The 20125-nt window shown below is 37.5% G+C and overlaps 2 protein-coding genes across 3 annotated transcripts; one reads left to right on the top strand and one right to left on the bottom strand.

Moving 5' to 3' along the window:
• Positions 1 to 8431: 8431 nt before the first annotated feature.
• On the bottom strand, positions 8432 to 10738 carry RB195_015640 (uncharacterized protein; the record flags this gene model as incomplete). 2 transcript variants are annotated; one of them, XM_064206445.1, is made up of 3 exons in its annotated part: positions 8432 to 8944; positions 9038 to 9164; positions 10641 to 10738. In XM_064206445.1, 3 exons carry the CDS (start codon positions 10736 to 10738, stop codon positions 8432 to 8434), a joined length of 738 nt encoding a protein of 245 aa, XP_064062326.1. The 2 variants fall into 2 exon arrangements, with proteins under 2 accessions (XP_064062326.1, XP_064062325.1); XM_064206444.1 differs by having other exon boundaries at positions 8432 to 9164.
• A 2405-nt stretch (positions 10739 to 13143) lies between these two features.
• On the top strand, positions 13144 to 15408 carry RB195_015639 (uncharacterized protein; the record flags this gene model as incomplete). Its single annotated transcript, XM_064206443.1, has 3 exons — positions 13144 to 13317; positions 13891 to 13973; positions 15285 to 15408. The coding sequence occupies 3 exons, from the start codon at positions 13144 to 13146 to the stop codon at positions 15406 to 15408; spliced, it is 381 nt and encodes a 126-aa protein (XP_064062324.1).
• Positions 15409 to 20125: the final 4717 nt, after the last annotated feature.

Below are 20125 nucleotides of genomic sequence, written 5' to 3'. Positions count from 1 at the left end.
GATTAACTCAATGCGCTTTGAAAGCGGTTTTTATTACAGGTGCCGGCGTTATTTATCAACTACTGATCTGTTTAAATTTAGTCTTTGGGGATATTTCGCACATGTTTTTTCGAAAAAAAAATGTGAATAAAGTTGAACACATGACTCAATATACCCAAATTAAATTTTGCTTTGCCCTCCATTAGACAATATTAAATTTCCTGCCTCTTTTTTGAAAGTTTCGTATTCTTATTTACCTGAGGGGTGTCAATCGGCGAATTCAATATTTGCTAAGATCCGGCATAAGTTGTTATATATACGTCATTAGTTTGCGAGTCCAGCTCCAAAAAAAAACAAAGAAATGTTGATACGAAAAAATATTTTGGGGAAAAAAGAAATGCGACTATGTAATGAATGTTCTAGAAAATAAAATACATTGGAAAATATACTCTTAAGAAAAGGAAGAGGAATATTTGTAATTTTTTATTTTTGATTCATTTTTTTGACTAGTATATGGTGCCTAATATTCCCTTTCAACCGAGGTATACTCGGGATTATTTTGTGGATATCAAAGCCGTGTGTAGATCAATTAGACAGCTACCAAGCATTCTCACAAAGCCGCTTTGCGAAGTCGTTAGGCGTCTTTTTTTTTGTTCGCTGCATTTGTTTGTTTCGGGGTTTTTTCTCGTCTTGTACCTCATTTTCGGCTTCAAAGCCGAAAACATCACGCGCTGACGGCACTTATTTACGCATGCTTTAGCTGCATCATATTGATCCTCGTTCAATTCCTCAAAGACCTCGTAGGTGAAATTCGATGAAAGCCTATTAAGAAATATTTGAGTGCTCTTGAACGCATTTTTCGTATTTTATCGGCGATTTTTACTCCTTGATCCATGCTTTCCATTTTTTTGCTGCTTTGTTGCTTAAGAGCTATTAGCCCTGAAGAAACATCACATGCGTGTTGTTTGCTCAACGAACACTTCTGCTGCAAATCTGATTACCACTCCTTTGTATAATAAGCACTTAGGTTCTAAGCTAAGCTTCCGCCTCAGAAAATCTGTCATTTTTCGCAAAAAAAAAATCTATCTGGTGTTTTTTAATTATAGGAAAATGATTGAATTGATAAAAATTTTAACTTAAACCCTTGCAGTCTTCCAACAGAAACTTTGTATCCATTTCTAGTCTGTTTCTGAAAAATTCGTGGATGCATCCCCTCCGATTATTTTTTATTTTTGGAATCGAAATGATAGGAAATAGCAACGTATGCTATTGATAGGTGTTAGGTTCCCGTTTTAAAATTCCAAAAGAAAAACTGCACATTCAGAAGAAAAACGGTAGAGGAGTATTTTTTCCAAGTACTTTTTACTTGGGGATCTAAAAAAGAACGGGTCTGTGAGGACGGAAGTTCTTTTTCCAGTTTAACTGAATTCGGAAAATTTTTCAGGAGATAAACGCTGGAAAATCCTGAAATCACAGGCTATAATATTCATTAAGAAGGAAAAGAAATTTCCGGGGCAAATACATATGTTGTCGTTTCCTTGCTCGATTTCGATTTCTCTTTTTTCCATTTTTTTTTCATATTTCAACCTCGTGTACAGCTTATCAAACTCGATACTACATTCGATTTCTCTGCCTGGAATCAATTTGAAATTGGAAATTCATTGTAATTCCTGTAATTAACTGCTATGACGGCGGCTTTTCGATTTTTCCGCCTGGAATCAATTTGAGAAATGAAATTTGTTGTAATTTCTGCAGTCGACAAGTGAGGTTAACAGTATCCACGTCGTCATGCCCGGCAGAACTTTTTTCCAACTATTTTATGACATTTTCCGAAACTCGCGGCTTTATTTTCCCTTGCATATTCACGTTTGTTCCTTTTATTCTGTAACTCCTCAGTGCTCCGAAAATAATCCTTCAGTCGATCTGCATGCATCCCTGTAACAAACAGCTTTTCAGTGCTGCATTGTTGTTCCCTTTCTCCCCTTCTTCCATTTTCATTCTACTTTTATTTTACGTGTTCTGATAGAATTCTGGAAGAAGATAGGTAAGTGCTCTTCTCACCACTCCAAGGATATTTTTAGGAATTTCATGCATCTTTAAATCTGCATTACGCTATAGACGTAATTGCTGCTGTAGACGTACATGGAATTATTGTGGCATTGGTCCCGGCCCTTGCAAATCTGCGGGTTCATATTCATAGTTCACATCTGAATATTTTTTAGTTTTCGATTTGAGATTCCTCTCCTGAAAAAAAAGATCTCTGATTGCAAAACCTGTGTCTTCTCTCTAAGAATGTTTTTTAGATATTTTTCTAGAGATATTTTGGAGAATCAAAGTTCTCACAAACTTTTCCTCCATCCCAATTTTTCGACTACTTCTCTTTCCGGAGCATTCTATTTTCTTTCTTCTTTTCTCTTCAATCTGATAATCCGCTATTCGTCTTCGTTTCTTTATTGTTCTTTATGTCAATTCAGTATTATTTTTTTAAAACATTGTCATTAATTTTTTAAAAACTTCCAAGAATTTAGCTGTTGAATAATTCATAGAAATTCGTGTGTTGAACACTTTAAAAGAAGCTCAATGTTAATTTAAAATCGCCTCACACTCAACGAGTCAACCCTACGATTCACTAATGAGCTCCGGTCGCCTTCCGAAATGAGGACCTGCAATCATTAGTCCGCCGGAGGGTCGTTACGTTTCCAATTGTGAATGTGCTCGAAAGAGGTTCCGTCGGTGCTTATCCTGTTTCCCTCACAGCAACAAATTGAGCTTTTGTTCACGAAATCCGCCCATTATTTCCTCGGATTATCATTTGTGAGCGAAGGAGATTCTTGGCTTTTATTAGGTCGTTTACCAGAAATTTCCCCTTAAATAGCTCTAACAACACGGTAAGACCGTGCCTAACATTACTATTTTCCTTTTCTTGCTGTTTCTAAAGAGATTTTTCCCTTTCTGCTGTTGTTTTCAAAATAGCTCGTTGAGACATTGGACAATTTTAGTTTCTTCGGCAAATGAAAGTAAGGATTTTCATGCCAAGTATGAATTTAGAAAAAAGTTCAAAAATTATTTAATTACAGTTCTCTCAGATTCAATAAAAACATAACATTAAACTTATAGCAGTCTCCAGCTCTATAACTTTCATCACATTTGGACGAAATCCAGAAGCTTTTGTCGAAGTAAACCAACCTAGAGGAAACTTTTCCAATTTATTCGTTTATGACAGCTTGTCATAGGCAAATTTGACTCTACAACGCTCAAGGGAAATCCGTTCCAGCCAATAAAAACAACATCCGATTCCACATATTGTTGATTTTCGGCCTCTCGGTCGTAAACGAAGAAATGTACTCGCGCGGCGTCGCATTCACCGCCGCCACTAATGGAATTGTTCATCATGTAATAGAATACTTGAAGTCCGGATGTTTAGTTGGAATTTGCGCTATGTATGTACGCATTTCTAGTGTGCAAACATCTTGTGCGCGAGAACTGTTCCCCACTCCCTATTTCTAAACATTCCTAGTTGAGGATACGGTACAGTCCTACTCTTCTACGTTGAAGTGGTTTTGATGCTCTGTGCTGACGAAGATTTTCTAAATACTCCTCTTTCGTTCATCCTTTTCTGTTTTTCTACCGTTCTTTCTCCTTTTTCTTTTAGATGCTCCTAACTACTCCTGCCCCAAATCTTTATAGATTTTACTTCTTTTTTTCGCACAATTTAATTAGGTTTATTTCTCGCGTCTTGATCTTTTTCGCTTTGTTGCTGACATGAGCCACAGCAAAAACTTCTTAATCTGCAATGTGACTTTGTTTCAGAAAATTTTCAGTGGTCTTAAATAAAAAAAGATTTTTTTCTTCACAAAAATCTGCGTAAAGACGACGGTTTAGATCGGTGGCAATGACAGAGAAAAATTGTGTTCTTGAGAAAATTTCTCGAACGAACCCAACGTTGTCATAAATGTCATAAACTGACGTGAATTTATGAGATTCAAAATAACTCATAGTAAAAAAAACAATAATAATGAATAATAAATAATAACAATAAATACAATAATAATGAATTATAAATATCAACAATAAATAATAAATGACAATAATTAGTTGTCAATTCAATAAAACAGCTTCAAATTGTGGCTTTCACATGCTTATTCTGTCGCGGCGCGAGTAGCGCAGTAGGCGAGGGGTTCGGCCGCGACTGCACGGTTAATGGTTCAAAAGCTCACCGGGTCCAACCAAGACTTTCATCCATCCGGGATTGGTGGATTGCTACCGGGTTTGTTCGAGAGAACAAAAACATTGGCGGGACTCCGCTAATCGGTGCATGCGGACTGCACATGCATTCGTTAACATCAAGCGATTTTAAATTAAACTCGAAAGCGTGGGCGTATCCGAAAGAGATGTTCGCTCAACGCTGTGCACCTTCTCCCTTATCCATTATGAGCTTTTTCACCGGGCCGACTACTCCCACAAGAGCACTTACATCCTCCCGCTCACTAACTGCATTCCATAGCACTCCAGCACTCGTGCGTTGCCCCGACACTGGTCTGTGGACTTCACGGATTGGATAGTCATCGTATACATATATCATTATTAGTAGCGGGACCGTTATTATTGTGAGCAACTCAGTGTAATCAACAATAACAATAATAAACAACAATATAGCGGTAACTCAATGGGTATTACGGAACTTGTTGATTTTTCACACTGACACCACCCACTTCATTGAATTTGCATTCACTGGCTCTGGAGAAAGAAATCCCGAATTATTTTTCCTGACAACTATACGAGGTCCCCAGGAGACAGGTCCCACAATCTTGCCTCAATCTTAAACGCTTAGTAGGGCACAAAACTTTCCTCAATTTTCCTCTTTACTACCTTGTTACCTCCATTCGTGACAGTTCAAATGTTTTAGCATCTCGTAAGGAGGTGTACACTAATAGCTTTTACGATAGAGTAATTTGTCAAACATTAAACGGCGGTACTTCCGCAGGAGGTGTCACATACAATCGCAAATTGTCTTTTACCCTTTTACCTTTTAGAAGAAGTACATGTTTTTTTTTTGAAATTAGAGCTTTCGTTGCCTCAGAATGATAATTGTAATTAGAATCATGTCGCTACTTCTAGGTACCATGTCAAGTAGATCATACGTACCGGAAAAGACGAAAATATTATTACTACCACCAAATTGGAGTCTAATAAGTATAATAATTAGCATCATTATTAAGTTGTTATTATGGAAAATCCCTGTAATGAAGTGAATTAGCTACAATTTGCCTGGATTTTGGGACTTTCTCTGCTAACATGTTGTTTGTTCTTCCACTGAATTCCTTAGAGGTGAATCTCTTTCTATAAAATTATTAACAGCATGCATTGTACTGTAGATTTCATTGTTAATGGCATTACTTACATATTCCGGGACCCATCTACACCCATTTTCGCAAGAAAAGGGAATATTAGGTAGAAATGAGGCAAAATTAGGCAAGCTAATCACCAAGCAGAGAGATAGGATTATGTTAGCCTATTTCCGCCTCCCTACCTCAACCTCCAACCAATCTTACAACGCTCTTTCCCTCTACGCATTCTTGTTTGACTCGATTTTCTGTTGATTTTAGCGCGGACAGCTACCGGATTTTGTGTATTAATCCTACAAATAGTAAATTCTATAGCTTAATTCTATAGTCAAATATTCTGGAGTGCTGCCTCTTCAGACCTCGAGCAGTTGGCTCGCTGCCAGTAAAGTATTCGATATTTGCATAACTGCGTTAACTTTATAATTGGGTAATTTGGGACGTCTCCCCTCTATAATTACCCACGAAACATCGCCAATAGCGTCATATTTCTTCCATTCACCATCTTCTTACTGCGTTCATGCACTGTCCGACCTAATAGTACGGATTTTATTCGTTTATTTTATATACGAACCATTTTGTCCTTTAAAACTCTCAATGTTTACATTTCCCGATGTTATTTCTCGGATTTTTGTTGATTTCGCAATGAAATGTGTCCTTCTTCAACTTTCTTTCCTCTTTCTTTTTTTTCCCCTTTTTCCTTCCGGTAAAACTCCTTTATTTTTTTACTCACTCATAGATTTATTTTTACTTAGCCGTTAATTCCTCTTTTATCCGCTCATCGCCCTCATCGTTGAGTCATGCGTGCAGACGTTGGATAATTAATTTATTCATCTATTATTTTTGTAATTATTTCGTTTATTATTCGTTTTCCGTCTTCATTGACTGTTACGGGTATTTCTCTGGAAAATTTTCATTTATTTACACACATCTGGTAGACCGAAGTGTAAGACAGTGGTGGCATGCTCACCTTCATTTATTTTCATTTCTCAAGTTTTTAAAAAATCTTTTTGTTTTTCGAGTGGCACACAAAATTTAAAAGTTTGATTTTTGTCGTGTTTAACTCCTTAAATTTCTGAGTCACGCACTCATGACCGAATCCGCATTCACAACTGACATAATCCTGCTAGTATTTCTGGATTGTTAAAGAGTTCATTTAGACCTTCACATTTACGTAGCGTTCAACGCTTTGAACTGCTCTCGAACTCTTTCCGCTGGATTGAAGCTGAAATTGGATGCTTCCCAAATACTGAATCCTTAAGACCTGCTGACTCCACCACTCCAACGACTGTTTGACTTTTGCGTGTACCAGTGCGGAATTCGAGTAGCCTCCGCTTTTCCGGTTTCTTACCAGTATTTGTTTACTACGACATTCCAACGATCAACCGGCCGGTCATAAAGTCCACCATCCGTTATTGGCAACTTTTTATTCATATGCTAACAAACATAGGAATGCGGCGGGAACTCATTCTTTTTATTTCTAATTTCTATTTCTAAATTTCCATTTCTTTTTTATTTTTCATTTTTATTTTTTTCTTTTATTTTTATTTTTTCGTCGCATGAATGTGCTTTGCTTTGAAATTCACGTAACCAACATTCTACGGGAGCAAGGATAAAGCATCTGAGCCTAAACAGAGCATTTCTCGCAGTTTTAATTTGGCCTTTGATTCTCGTGAGAACAAGAGCGAGAACACAATACCAAAAATAAATCTCTCGTGAACTTTTTATATTTGTTGTTTTCTTTATTACTTTTACTTTTACTTTTACTTAAGTACTTACTTAAATTACTTACCTAAATTTACTGAAATTATAATTATTTTATCATTATTTTTAAAATTAAAGTACACCCTTATCACTTAAACATTCTTACTTAAATAGACGTCTGTCACCGGTTCGAATTCGTATCTTCTAGTTTCTGGGAAAAAGTTTTTTCTACGTTCGCTGTATTTTTGTGACTATTACAGCTTCACCAAAAGCTCATTGGGGCAAGAAGAAAGCACGAAAAAATCATAACTTTTTACGTGAACTGGTACCGTTCCTTTAGCAAATTTTCAGATTAAATATTCATGGAATCTTACCATGTTTCAAAATTTTTCAAATCAAATTTTGTTAAATGAACCATTTTAATGACCACTATTTCAGAAACATAACTATTTAGAACTATTTAGAAATTTCATAATTATTTAAACAACACACCTTTAACTTTTTCGCTGCAATGGTCTGTGGAGACCGTAAAGCGTAAAGGATTAGCGAGGCGAACAAATTCATACTGAAAGATTTAAGATATTTTTTTAGAGAGCTGTTGACTAAAGTAAAAAAAGAATGTTGAGAAATTATGAGGAAATGAGGAGTTATAGAAGTAACTTCGAAAGAGAATATTCTTCGTTTGAAATTAATAATTAAATAAAATAAATGAATAGTAATCGAAATTTGAGCCAGTGAAGAAACAAAACGAAACGGCTGTCTTCAAAATGAGCGAATTTTGAACGATTTTCGGGCTGATCGTTGAGGAAGGGGAAGGGAACGGTTGTAAACTCGGAAAGAAATAATGTAGACGCGCCCGAAGTTCCTTTCTTCCACATTTCTTAAAATCATTTCTAATGGTCTCTTACTTTGACGAAGAATAAGCCATTAATGGTTATGTTTTGAAAATGGGACACATCGAACTAAAATAGAAAATGCGCTTTCAGCACAATGTTGTATGCAAAATTTTAAATTTCAAATGTGGATTTCAAATGTGGAAGCGTTGCTTTTAGTGCTAACAATAATAGGGTGGTGCAAAAGAAATGCAGGTTTTTCTACCTAAAATCTAAATTAATATAACTCAGATCTAACAAAATTTATTTAATCAAAGTAATCTCCATTACAATTAACGCACTTTTGCCAACGAGAAACGAGCTTCTTAATGCCAATATCATAAAAGTCTGGGGTTCTGGAAGCGATGAACTCCTCGAAGGCAGTTTCTGCATCGTCTTGGTTTCTGAAGTGTTTCTCCCGCAAGAAGTTATCAAGGTGCTTGAAAAAGTGAAAGCCAGTAGGCGAAAAGTCTGGCGAGTATGGTGGATGATCCAGAGTTTCATAGTTCAACTCATGCAGCTTTTGCCGTGTTATCAATCCGAGACGTGAGGTCTAGCGTTGTCATGAAGTAGGATTGTTCCTCTTCTTCGCAGTTTCTGGTGCATTTCGTCGATTTGCTGGCAGTACTTTTCTGCTGTAATTGTTTCGCCCGGGTTCAGAAAGGTATAGTGGATCATACCCGCTGCAGACCACCAAACCGTAACCATAATCTTCTTTTGGTGAGTTTTCGGCTTTGGGTGATGTCGTGGAGCTTCTTTTTGGTCCAGCCACTGGGCAGATCGTCGCCTGTTATCATAAAGTATCCATTTCTCATCGCAAGTCACAATCCGTTCGAGAAATGGATCGTTTTCATTGCGCAAAAGATGGGCCGACGATATCTCAAAACGACGATTTTTCTGACTTTCGGTCAATTCATGTGGAACCCACTTGTCAAGCTTCTTGGTCATAACAATTTGTTTCAAATGGCGAACAACTGTAGTGTGATCGACGTTGAGCTCCTTGGCAATATCTCGTGTGGTTTTGCGTGGATCAGCTTCGACTGTCGCCTTCAATAAGTCGTGATCAAGTATTGGTGGACGGCTTTCATGAGGTTCGTCTTGGTAGGCTGGTGTTGCCGGCACGAAACTTTTGGAACCAACGTTGTACTGTGCATACGTTGATACTTCCCTGGCCCCATACTTCGTTGATATTGCAAGCGGTTTGAGCGGCAGTGCGGCCCACTTTGAACTCGTAGAAGTAAATTTGACGAAAATCGCGATTAGACATCTGAAAACAGAAACCAGATTTTTTTTTATAATAAGCGACTTGAATTAAATTTCATATAAATATTTAGAAAACTCATATAATAAGCTTTCCAACAATGTATAATACCTCGTAAAAAAGCCTTAGTTTATCAAAAAAAATAGTGTTGAACTAATAAAACAAAAAGACCTGCATTTCTTTTGCACCAACTTAATATATGCGTTGTTGAGCACAGTACATATGTAAATGATAAACTTATACTGTCAAATTGTATGGTGACGTTTTTGGTTTGTGTAGGTTTGAGCCAAGAATCAGCAAAAATAATTCTTAACACTAAAAGCAATGCTTCAATTTTTAATCTTGGCTTCTAATCCAAAAGTTTGAACAGAACTTTGTGCTTCTCAATCGCGTGCGTATTTATCATTTCATTTCGAAGCGTCCCATTTTAAAAACATATCCATTAATGCCATTTTCTTCGTCACTGTCTGAAGTAATAGAGCATTATGGATGATAAGAAGAGTGCATAAAAGGAACTCTGGCAGGGTTATTTTATTCCATTCCGAATTTTCATCGCCAATGACCATAAACCTAAAAATTTTCTAAAAATCTCTCTCTCGTTTTGGAGACAGCGTATCGGATCTTTACTGACTCGAATGGGAAGTAATTCCTTCGCGAGTCACTGCCGTAACTATGTAGTCATTTCCGCATAACTTCTTAGCATTATTTTTTTTTGCATCAGTTAACAACACGCTTCCAAAAATGTTTTAATATATTCCAGAATGAATTTCTATGCTTCACTAATCCTTCTAACCCTTCTCGCCGCACTCGTTGCTACAGCTCCAATCGAAATCATCCATGGGCTTGACGTCGTCTGGGAAAAGCAAAAACCAGGTTGTTGTTGTAGTTGTGGAGGAGGAGGAAAATCATAAGTTTCGGAAATAAATGTTATTCATGATGAATGTGGTGGTTCTTCAGACGAATTCAATATTAATATTATTAATTAGGATATTTAATACGAAAAACTCGCCAGTGGAACGGGACTAAGATTAACATAATAAGTTATAATAACATTTTTTGTTTTTTTTTTTTGTTGTTGTGCCAACTTAATCTTCGGCAAAGTCTAAGGAGAGTTCTAGGTCTTTGATGCACCACATCTTATAAAACTTAAAATTGGATTTGAAAATGTCTGAAGGATGCCAAAATTCAACGAATATTTTTAGTTCGAAAATTCGAAAAAGGAATGGTACCATTTCACGTAAAAAGTTGTATTTTTTGTTTGTTTTATTGTTGTTCCAACGAGGTTTGGGCAAAGTTTCATTAGTGCCGTAACGTTTTTATGAAAACCTCGTTTTTATGAAAATTCTGAAAATAGGTCGAGCTTTTCGATGCCGAGCGTATTCCATCAAACTCGTCTTCTCTCCTTGTCATCCCTCGATATCCTTCTAGGTACAGTACGCAAGGACTCCGACGAACGGGTCCGGTGAGCCATTGCGTTCTTACAGATTTTCACCTAAAGCCAACAAGATAACGTACGGTAAAGTATCCTCGAGTACTGATCTTTGGATGGTGGTAAAGAACTGCATATGGGACAGTCCCATTGCTTACAGAGTGTTACTAACGGCACAAGGTCATTAGTAACTGATAACCACTCATTTTTTTCATCTATGGACGGATACCTGGGAGAAATCCAAGGATGCTTCAAATCCCTTTCTAGCAGATATCCCATTCTTTGTTGGCTGGAATCGTACACTTCATTTCATATTCATTTCCATCGTTTATGTACCTCATTCTCGTGTCGTCTCAATGGTGTCATCGGACTGAAACGATGCTGAACTTGCGTATCAGACAGCATTTTCCTGGTGGAATTCGTGAAAATCCGAGGTCGTGATGTCATTTTCAGCCTGTTGATAAATATGAGACTGTAGAAGCGTCAGAATGCAAATAAAGTTTCACCAAACCTCATTGGCAGGTCGAGAATTCATCTTTTTTGTCCCTTGTGCGTTACTAACATTTTATTTCTTGGTTTCCCTACCATGTAGATGTATTCTATCTAAGCCCGGAACCACCTCAAGATTGGTGTTTTTGGAAAGTGAATTCGAAGAGATTAATGGTCTAAAACCACATTTTTTATAGAAATACTTCTACATTTACTCAAAATTTCTACTTAAAACTTAAAATCGAAAAAAAAAATTCCACTCACTTTTCCTTCTCTCCAATATGTTCCCCCAAATTTTATGCTTACGCTTCGATAACCCGTTCTAGAAGTGCGCGTTTCCAGTTTCGAGTTAAGTTTTTACGTGTATTGCAATAAAGGGCACCCGAGGAGAACTTGACATGCCTTCGTTTCTGGAACATTCAATTAGTGCTCAGTCATGACAGTTGCCATTCATTCTTCTTTCTTTCGATGTACCATTCACCAGTCATCATTGATCGGCCAAATTAGGCCAACATGCTTTTCGTTAACAAATATTCTCTGGATGCCAAGCATACATCATGAGTTTGTAACCCATCAACTAACGGCGGAGTCCTGTCTGGAATAAAAATTGGACTAAAAGTAAGTGGCGGTAAAATGGAAAGGTTGAATTTGCAAAGTTGGTAAAATTTTTTCGAAAAATTTGAGTAATTTCTTTTTATGAAGTAGCTGAAATTTCTTTTTCCATTTCTTTTCATGATGCAGCTGAAATTGCATCGTTGCAAATTCGGAAATGAGTGCCTCAGTTCTCATTTTACTTCCTATCACTTTTTAAAATGAAGGGAAAGTCTCAAAAAAATCTTTCAAAAAATCTCAGAAGCGACAAATCATTTCTTCCATACCTACTGGACCCTTTTGGCGCATGCAATTTAAAAAATTTAGAAACAATATCGCACCTTATCGATTTGCTTCTGGAAAAGCTCCTCTAGAATGAACTTCATGGACCCGTCCTCTCCTAAAACAGTAATATTGGCATTATTTCTTTCTATTATTTGGTTCCAATGTATGAAATAAATTTGTGAATTTTTCAGATAAATTTATTTAATGACCTTTTGAATTGACTCAATCAATTCTTCTAAGTTTTCTGAAAAGAACAGTATTCGTAAAATCGGCAGCACAAGTTCTCGGATAAAATGGATCAGCATCAAAGTTTTCACAATAAGACAGGGTCCAAGTGTCCTTCTTTCATCCGAGTACAATTGGAAATTTTGTCGTATCCACTCATTTGACACCGCCATAGGATTCTTGTTTTTTTTACGAGGATTCAGACAACGAATTCACTCCACATACTGGGAATACACTGACAAAGTTAGGAAGGTAATTTCCTGGAACCACTTAAAAGAGACCATCCACGATCCGATCTAGACGTCAACTCTGCACCGGGAGCTCTGTTGAAGTGGTATCCAAGGATATTGCTAAATATCTTTCTCGATCCTTTTCGTATCTAAGGCAGAACACGCGTCGCATTACGATGATGTATAGGTTTTAAATTATGGACATTCTACGGGCAGCCCGTGACATGCATAGACTGATGAACAATTTTCAGTTTTTGCGAAACGAGAAAAAATAAAAATGGAGGTTCTTATGAATAGGTCTTTGCCGCATTTTAGGTCCCATCTAAAGAACGACGTTAGTGGCTCATTTAAACGTAAAGGTTTCGAACTTCTTAGATGGTTTTATGTAACTATAGAGTTTGTAAAATATTTCCACGGGAAAACTAGTAATTCCACTACTACAGTACTCTTGGCAGTATTATTGACAGCTTTGACCTATGGCAATCTCTCGTCAGTTATTCGTTTTTTTGCGCGCGCCCGCCATTGTCCTTTCAATTTCTTCATCTTTCACGCCTTCACCCCGCTACGAATGATAGATTTTCTTTTTTTCATGGCGATGAAATTTCCACGAAATAACGCTGTACCCATTTTCCGGACCTGTTCCTCAGGCCCTATATCGATTTTACCAATTTATACTTTCCGTTAATTTTCTTTGCATATCTCATCGCCGGAATATTCTCCTCCTATTTTCTTTCAGATGCTCGAACGAGTCCTTCTACTTCTTTCATCACTGCCTCTATGCTACGGGTTAAATTGCTATCAGTGTGGTGTGTTCCTCTCCGCTCCCACGTCAAATTGTCAGGGCGCACCGAAAAATATCTCATGTGATCCGGATCATTTTGGTTGCCTTAGTATAAATGGGAAAAATAAGGTGAGTATTTTTTCTCTAGTCTTTTTCGTTCTGTTCATTTCTCTTTTTTTATTCTTTCGCTAATGTCTCTTTCGTTCCTTCTTTCTTCAGAGCACTTAATTTAGCGTCCCGTTGTTTTAGCACTTTTCATTCCAATCTCTTCTTTGTTCCACCATTCCTTTATTTTTACTCTCCGAGTCATTAAATCGCAATTTCCTGTTCATTTATGACGAAAAACAGCGTCGTCCCTCTATTTATCGTCACACTGAAAGCGTAACGGTTTCTGTAACCGTAAAACCCTGTAAAAATGGATTCAAAGAGATTCAGCAAAGAAAAAAAGTTGCAGAGATACTCTAGTCCTTCTTTCTGTTAATATGCTGCCAAGGGCTGATTCAGCTGCAATCCGTGACTTTTTGTTCATGTATGTATGCTTCAGCAGAAAAAAAGAACAATTTCTTGATCCACTTCTTAATAATGACATTTTCTGTTTATAAGTAGTTAATGTTTGTCTTTAGCGAAATTTTGAATTCACTTTGTTCTCGGGAAACTCAAATCGATACTGTAATTGAAAACCTCTGATTTGTGATTTTTAAGGATGGTACTTTCTATGTGGAAAAACGATGTGCCGAGAAGAGCGATACGAGAACGCCGGGATGCGTAGAGATAGGGATCCAAGGGTGAGCGCAATGCAGTGTTGATTTTTCCAATATTGTCGCGTAGGTCATTCATGAAGTTGCAACTATGCGTCAACGGTTATTTCTCAATGATTTCGAAGTCAAAGTCCCTTCGGAAAATCAGAACCTCGGTTTTTTTGCCTCCTTGGACTATTAGTACAATTTTCTCCCACGTAAAATTTTGAGATCAGATTTTCGGTGGGCGCTGAGGGCATACGTCTACCGCTCAATTTTAAACTATTAAGAAATTGTTATCAAAAAAAATCAACTTTTATTCCTAATAGTACAGTTCCCATCAGAAAGTACAATAAAAAAAACTGTATTGTACAAGAACAGAAAAAAAACAAAGGGAAAAATAATCTACACTGTAGCGCTACAACGATCTCAAACCTATCGTGATGTGCAACTTAGATTGATTTCGAAATCGAATGATTCAAAAGTTAAATAATATTTCAATTTTTTTGATGAAGTGACTAACAAAATGGTCATTCTTATATGGTATTGATTGATGCAGAGATTGATGACTTTGAAACTCTCACGAAAACCAAATTCGTGTTATAACGATGATTTTGTGAAGGATCTCACTTAAAGGCATCACCCCACGAATCTGAGGTGGTACGGATTTACGGTAGAGTATACGGGATCGTAGATTTTGGAGAGGTGGGTGATTCCGTCCATTTCTTCCTAATTGCCGTAAAAAACGGCCCGGAAGATACTGCTTCGAGTGTTCTGGCGCGCTCCAATCGAACTCCCCGTAGAAAATGGTGCGCCGGAACGCTCGAAGCCGTATCTTACGGACCGTTTTTTACGGCAACTAGAAGGAAATGGACAGAATCACTCACCTCTCCAAAATCTACGAACTCATACACGAATACTCCACCTGAAATTCGTACTACCTCACATTCATGGGGTGATGCCTTTAATATACCTAATAAAATTAGTATGTGCACTTTCCGCTCATTCGAAATTATTTACTGAGCAGGTAGTTTTATTCTCAGTCACAAGATACCTAATTCAACCTATTGTTTATTCTCCATTTTTTATTTTAATTTCTGCTTTTATATTGTTTTTCTTCAATTCACTTGATTGCGATCACTTCTACACCAAGCGAACTGAATAGGATTGTGGAAAAAGCTTGTGCAAAAAAAATGTGCTCCTTCTCATAACAATTTGACCCACGAACAACTTGTTTCTAAGCAACACTTTGCCGAAGGAGCAATACTGAAAATGAGTCGTAAACGTTGTGTATTTCCCCGGGGGGACGCTAGCGAAACGCTTTTGTTCGATTTGCCTTTGAATTCAACACATTTTCAGGATTTCTGCACAACAATGCTTCTGCGAAGGTGATCTCTGCAATAGCACCCGAGAGTCGTTCAGCTATACAACATTTTTTATGACTGTATTTTCCTTATTTCTGTTTACATTTGGAAGAAATTAGAAATATTTGAAGAATATCTTACAGTAATTTTTGTATGCGTTTAATTCTAACTTGTTGTTAACCTCAATGTGATATTCTAAGGATACTATATGTGAGAGTATTAAAATTTCTAGAAAAAAATTTTCCTTGAAGGAATAGTTTGCAAATTGTTTGTTCTGATTCTGACAGTACTAATGATTCTTCGTTATTTGTATGAATTTCTTATGTACAACGTCATTCAATTCGTTTCATTGCACATACATACAGTGTAACTAACTGTACATACGTCTCTCCTATCCTTTTTTTTCCTTAGAGACAACTAATTGCTTGAGAATACCGACTAGTTTCTGTGTTATAAACTATGAAATTATTACTGGAAAACGAGAGGTTCATTTACTTTTTTCTCCATCTTTCTCATAACGGCAATCCATTTCCCATAATGTCAAAAAATGTTCGAAAATTTTGTGCTGCATCAGAGTAGAGGCGCGAGAATCGTTTTCCAGAACATGATTGAACTTTCGGGTTGAATTCGTGCACATAGGAATGGATTTGGAACGATGTAAAGCTATGTTTTATTTTATTATTTTCACCTGTGTAAATGTTGAGGCGGGTGTGGCGCAGCCGGTTAGAGGTCCGTTGTAGCCACACGATCTAGGGTTCGAATCCACCCAAGTGCTCGCCAAGCCTTTCATCCGTTCGGGGTCGATAAATTGGTACCAGGCTTGTCTGGGAGGATAAAAACACTGACTTGGTCATCGGCTGGCCGCAAGCCATTGAATAGGCCAACACACGTTCCAAAACTTCAACGATTACGATCCCAGTAAAACGCGTTTACGCGTCCCGAGTGGATTGAGACGCCAGCGACTTTATCCTTTTATGTAAAGTTTAATATCGTAATCGGATGGCGTTTTGACTAGAGATCGTAAAAATTGTACCGTAAAACCAATGTGGCATGTGAACTGGTTTTGTGACTATTAGTAGTGCAGTACGAACTCCTTTACTTATTGCCGCTACGGTTTCTTCTAAGCCTCAGATTCGGACGCTTGTGAGGCACAAATCCTGGAACGGATTCACTTTTTCAAATGCGAGTTCATCTTTAGCTCTTTCCTCTAATATACGATCATCTTACGCGAAATTGAATAGAGATAAAAAGTAAAAAAAATATTTCAGAGAAATGAAAATAAAAAAAGAAATTGAGTGAAATTGGACAGAAATTATTGGTGAATATAGTCGGGTCGAACCGGCTAAACACACTCACCAAAGGACCTCAAGTTCAGTGCATTTGGACGGGCGGCTGAGTTCGAAGCGACGTGCCGAATGAAACAATTCGGACCGAGATGCAGGATACCTTTACTAGCACCGCTAACCACTGGAATCCGAGTGAAGCAAGCGAAGGTCCCACCACAATTGCAACCGCTTGCTCCACCGCACAGCTTCGAGCGCACCCGCCTACGCAACTGCATCGAGCGAGCTTCAGGTCGGTATGACCCGACTATACGACGCTTCACAACTTCTTCTGAAGGTACGTTTTCCGTATAAAGGAGAGGAACTCTTGATGGAGGCAAGTATCAGTTATCATTTCTTTTTCATAATTGAATGAATAACTTCTCGAATAAGAAAAAAAAGTCATGCTTGAGCAGATGCACGCAGAGGGAAGGCTAAGTAGAAATAAGAAAGTGGAAAAAAATAAATTAATAAAAAGTCCCTCGCTTATTCTCATTCTGCTCTTTTCTCGTTGCTGGATTTTCCATTGTTTATTTGTATTCATTCCTTGCCTCTTACTCTGGACACGCCTTTGAGCGTAATAAGTAAATAAATAAATAAATAAATAATATGTCAAAACATCAAAGACGAATTTGAGTGAAATGAGATTTTCGAGAAATGTCCGCTTTTTTTGCAATCATAACAACTTCAACAGGCGAACGTAAACGTAAAAAAAGAAAAGAAAGTGAGAAACCATCGGGTTACCACCACAACGGGTCGACGCCCTGCATAATCTCCAAAAAAAAAAAACTGCGGAAAGCTAAGAGTAAGGAAAATTATTCCAGTTTAGCTGTGTACGATATGCACTGCACAACTCTGTGTCGGTCCAACAAAGAAAAACGATTGTCATGGGGATTCATTTGGAAAGTAAGAAACATTTGGCAAACAGCGACAAAAAAACCACCAAAAACAAAGAGTTAAATCGTACTGGAGCGCACTAAAAGAGCCATTTCTATTTTCATTTCTAAGAGAAACATTGGCAAAAAATAATTTGTAACTAAAAGTGGTAAACGACTATCCGGAAAAATAGTCACTAAGAACAACTACACGAGATCGCAGGTTGATCAGATCAAGGTGCAGCCTTTCTTCTCGCGGAACGGATTCTGAGCATCTGTGGTGCCGCTCACGAGAGTATCGCTGGTCTTGTGCTTTTCACAATAGTCGAGCAGACTGAAAATTAATACTAAATAAATAAATGTTATGAAATAAACGGAAAATGGGGGAAATGTTGTTGATGATTGAACAGCTCATAGTAAGAGGTGTTTTTGAAAAATATTCCTTCATTTTTTGCGGGGAATAATCGCTAAGAAAAATCTATTTGGTTCTTTAGAAAACTGATGTGAATATCTATTCCATCTAATGCTCTTTTACAGCGCATATTAGGGTTTACGTAGGACTTATGTAAGCCTTAAAGACCGTGACGCGTCTGCTGCAACTGATTCCTTCTCTTCATTCTCTGATTCGCTTACACACCTCAATTCGACGTGTTTGGTCTAACCAAACATTAGTAATGCCTATTCACTGATTAATCGAATAAACAAATGAAATAAACAAACATGTACTTGACTAAATAAATAAGTAAACAAATAAATAGGTGTTTTCTAATTGAGAAATGGGAAAACAACGTCACTACTCACTCTCTTGCCACCTCCGAAACAGTTTTCCGTTGAATTTGAGTCTCACGTCGTAGCTGTTCGACAACGGTCTTCATAGAATCCATACTGTAAGTGAAAATAAAATAAATGTTATTTGAAACATGAGGAGAAGTGAAATTCCATAAAAACGGAAGCAAACGGTGTCGTCGTTTCACGATTATATTGCTTTAAAACTGCGTTGTGCATGCACGTTGTGGTTTTGCAATAAAAATGGTCCAATTAAGAAAATGAACAGCAGTGGAAAGTGCATAACTGAAATTTTATGGATCTAATTTTTGGTTCGAAGATGGATTTTCGCAGTAACAAGAACCAAAAATGGTGAAGAATGCGATCTTATCTGTGGAAAAAAATTGTTCAGAGAAGGAACCGAGCAATAATTTTTTAAAGACAAAATGAGTTGAAGTGTTGGGAAATCAGATGTTGCCTGAGTGAAATTGTACTCATCACTAAAAAGTTTTGGTTGGTCAGTTCGTTTTTACTTATGTTTGCGCAGGTTGCTGCGATACGTCCGTCTACACTGTAGTGTACACAGAGTTGTTAATTACAAGTCGATTTTATCGATTTTATTGTCTACCGCTTCCAAAAGAAACGCCTTTTTTAGAACCTGAATTGATTCGATCCACAATCAAATCTCTCCACGGCAGGACAGACCAAAACTCTAAGCTTACTCTTCAATTACTAGTGACTGCATTTTCAGAAAGATTTTTTTACATTTTATCACTAGGTGAATTACTAATTAATTTTTTATTTAATTTGATTTTTTTGAATTACTAATTACATTACTTACAATTACTTAAATTATATGGTTTTTTCCTTTCATCGCCAGAAAATAAGGATGAAGAAAGGAGGATAAAGCGGAATAAGGAGGCACGTATACGCGGCCTACACAATTAATGACAAGGATTTTTGATAGAGATTGTGGGAAGATGGCAACTTTATAGTGTTTTTCAGAAAACAACAAAAAAAGTCTGACAGCAATTTATCGACGACGGTAGGATGAAATGTTTGGCTGGTCCACGACGATTTCGAACCATAGACCGGGCAAAGCACGGCGGAACCACCAACACCCATTCAAAAAGAAAGTGAAGTAAGATATTAAGAGAACAAAGTGCAAGCACTGATCCATCCTTATGGGGATGCGCCCACGCGTTCCACTTTTTATTTGTGAACCGTTTGAGGTTTATGGACGTGTGTGCAGCCATGCAATGACTTGCGGCGGTTACCTTAGGCGTCAGTGGTTTTTTCAGATCCTTCCAGAGAAGTCTGATAGAAATTTATCGGACATCTCAGAATGATAAAAGGCTTAGTTGGCATCAGGACGAATTCCAACCTCCGGTCAATGATGAAGCCATAGGGGAAGCACCTACCGACTCCATTATACATCCGCTATCTAAGATATTAAACTCTGAAAATTCTGTACACCTACAGAACGGCATCGCGACGCATTATCCGTGGCGGATAATGAAGAGTCAATCATTTTTAAGGAGGGATAAGATGAAAGAGAGAAGAAGAGACGTTTCCAGGAGGCACAGCAGCACGAAAGATTGAATTTGCTAAATGATACGAACACCTCGACTGTAATGAGATTTCAAAAAAAAAAACGAATAATATGCTTTCGTTGACATGACAACAACCCATTATAGCGTTGCACATCTAAAGAATGCAGAGTTTGAAGCATAAACGGGAACGATAATGAACCGTTTCTGTTGCCACGGGTTACCAATTTCATAATATGTCGATTATATACATTTATATAACTCATTAACATCACTACGACTACAACACTTGCACAGGCAAACGATCGAATCGTACAGAAGCGG

Source organism: Necator americanus, chromosome V (assembly GCF_031761385.1).
Source record: "Necator americanus strain Aroian chromosome V, whole genome shotgun sequence".
Classification (NCBI taxonomy): Eukaryota; Metazoa; Nematoda; class Chromadorea; order Rhabditida; family Ancylostomatidae; genus Necator; species Necator americanus.
This window is presented reverse-complemented; position numbering and strand designations above follow the sequence as displayed.